At 37.1% G+C, this 1764-nt stretch overlaps 1 protein-coding gene across 1 annotated transcript in view; it reads right to left on the reverse strand.

The window, feature by feature from the left end:
* SGO2 (shugoshin 2) overlaps nt 1–1764 on the reverse strand; it is a 47136-nt gene that overhangs the window by 5735 nt on the left and 39637 nt on the right. The window contains exon 8 of the mRNA XM_023510386.1: nt 658–1741. Within this exon, the coding sequence (XP_023366154.1) occupies nt 658–1741 (1084 nt within the window). The remainder of the gene's footprint in view (nt 1–657; nt 1742–1764) is intronic.

Genomic DNA, 1764 nt, shown 5'->3' on the forward strand with positions numbered 1-1764 from the left:
AACCTGCAACTGGGGAGGCGCCTGTGGCTCAAAGGAGCAGGGCGCTGGCCCCATATGCCGGAGGTGGTGGGTTCGAACCCAGCCCTGGCCAAAAAAAAGGAAACCTGCGATTGTCTTTGGTAAAACACTAGTGCAATTCATTATTATATATATTTAAAACATTCAATTTCCTTCAGATAACATGAAAAAGGAAATTATCTGGCTAAGGTCATTATGTGGGTCATCACAGAAGTTTTGGGATACACAAAAACCAAGAAATCTGAAATCCATGGAGACGGAAGCAAATGAAGTCCTTCCAGTAATACTGAAAACCAAGCAAGTTGTACATGGTGAATCAGAAAGGATGCTGTCGACTCTTGTGTCCTGGAAGTGAAATAATTGACCCTAAAACAGTCTGTCTCAAAACTTTCATAGCAACCTATGGTTAATAGACAACCTTGTGGTAAAGGCCAAATCAGATTTTTAGGTTGTAAATGTCTAAAATACTTTGTTACCTTTGCAAAGTATTAAACTTTAAATTCCTTCGTGCAGTTTGTTTCTACAGAGCACGCTACACAATTATACATCATTTTTAAATTCCATAAAAATATCAGTTATAAAATATTTTACTAAGTGAAAAAAAGAAATTCTAAAACGTTATCATTTCCAAGGACCTACCTATTCCCGACTTGTGTGCTCTGTGGCTGGTATTACGTTTCATCTTGTTCATCTTCTCACGCGTGACATCAGTCACTAGAAAGACTGTTGAGCAGTCGAGGTCAAAACTTTCTTTTATTATCAGATTTCTGCCAGAAGAAATACTCAAAGGTACTGAACCTTCAGCAACACTGTCAAAGGAAGAATCTGGTGTGGGAGGTGAATGTGTGGGAGATAGAGATTTAAACATCTTTGTGCACGAGTCTGGCTTCCTTTTGACCATTTTCCCATTTTCCACATTGTTTTCCTTTTCGACTTGATCACAGTCAACTGATTTTCCCGGAGTGGTGGTAAGTATTACTTCAAGACTCTCTGGAGAAGGGTCTACAAAGGTTTTCCTTTTTTTGGATTTGGATATCTTTTTATTCACTTTTTTGACCTGGCACTCTCCTTCTGTTGTCATTTCCACAAAGTGGGTCTCTCTTTTATTATTCAGAGGTGTAGTGCTCTGTTTCTGAGTTTTATGTAATTCAACTGGGTTACCTGGATCAGAACCCACTTCTTTAGCAACATGTTTTAAATCAGATTCTAAGGAGACTGTTATCTCTGAAGAGTCTGTTAACTGCAAAATAGGTTTGTTCTTACCTTTTGTGAACATGTTCTTTGCCTTGCCTGATGATTCTTTCTTACATTTTTTTACTGGTTTATAAGAATCTAAAATTTGATCACAACTTTCCTTTTCATTACTATTGATTTCCACTGAATATCCACTGATAATCGCATGGCATTCAAGTCTTTGTTTAGGTTTACTCATTTTAAAATCTAGATCTTCTGTGTAGCTTTCACGGCCATGCATACCTTTATCATTATTCTCATTTATTTGGTTAATTTCAGAAATTACTTTGGTCTTCCGATTTACTTTCTGCCTAAGCTTCTTATTAACGTTTGGTTCATTTTGTTCAGCAGGTTGTGCATCAGTGACATGCTTATTCAACGCCAATATTTTTTGGTTTTCATAATGACATAAATTTCCATTATCTTTGATAGGAAGATCAGCTGTCTGAAATTCCCTTGTGACTTGCAGATTTTCAGAAATGGCTTCTTTCTCATTTGGGGTTGGAGGAAAGA

This window comes from Otolemur garnettii, unplaced genomic scaffold, assembly GCF_000181295.1.
Source record: "Otolemur garnettii isolate 467f Iridium unplaced genomic scaffold, OtoGar3 scaffold00013, whole genome shotgun sequence".
Lineage (NCBI taxonomy): Eukaryota > Metazoa > Chordata > Mammalia > Primates > Galagidae > Otolemur > Otolemur garnettii.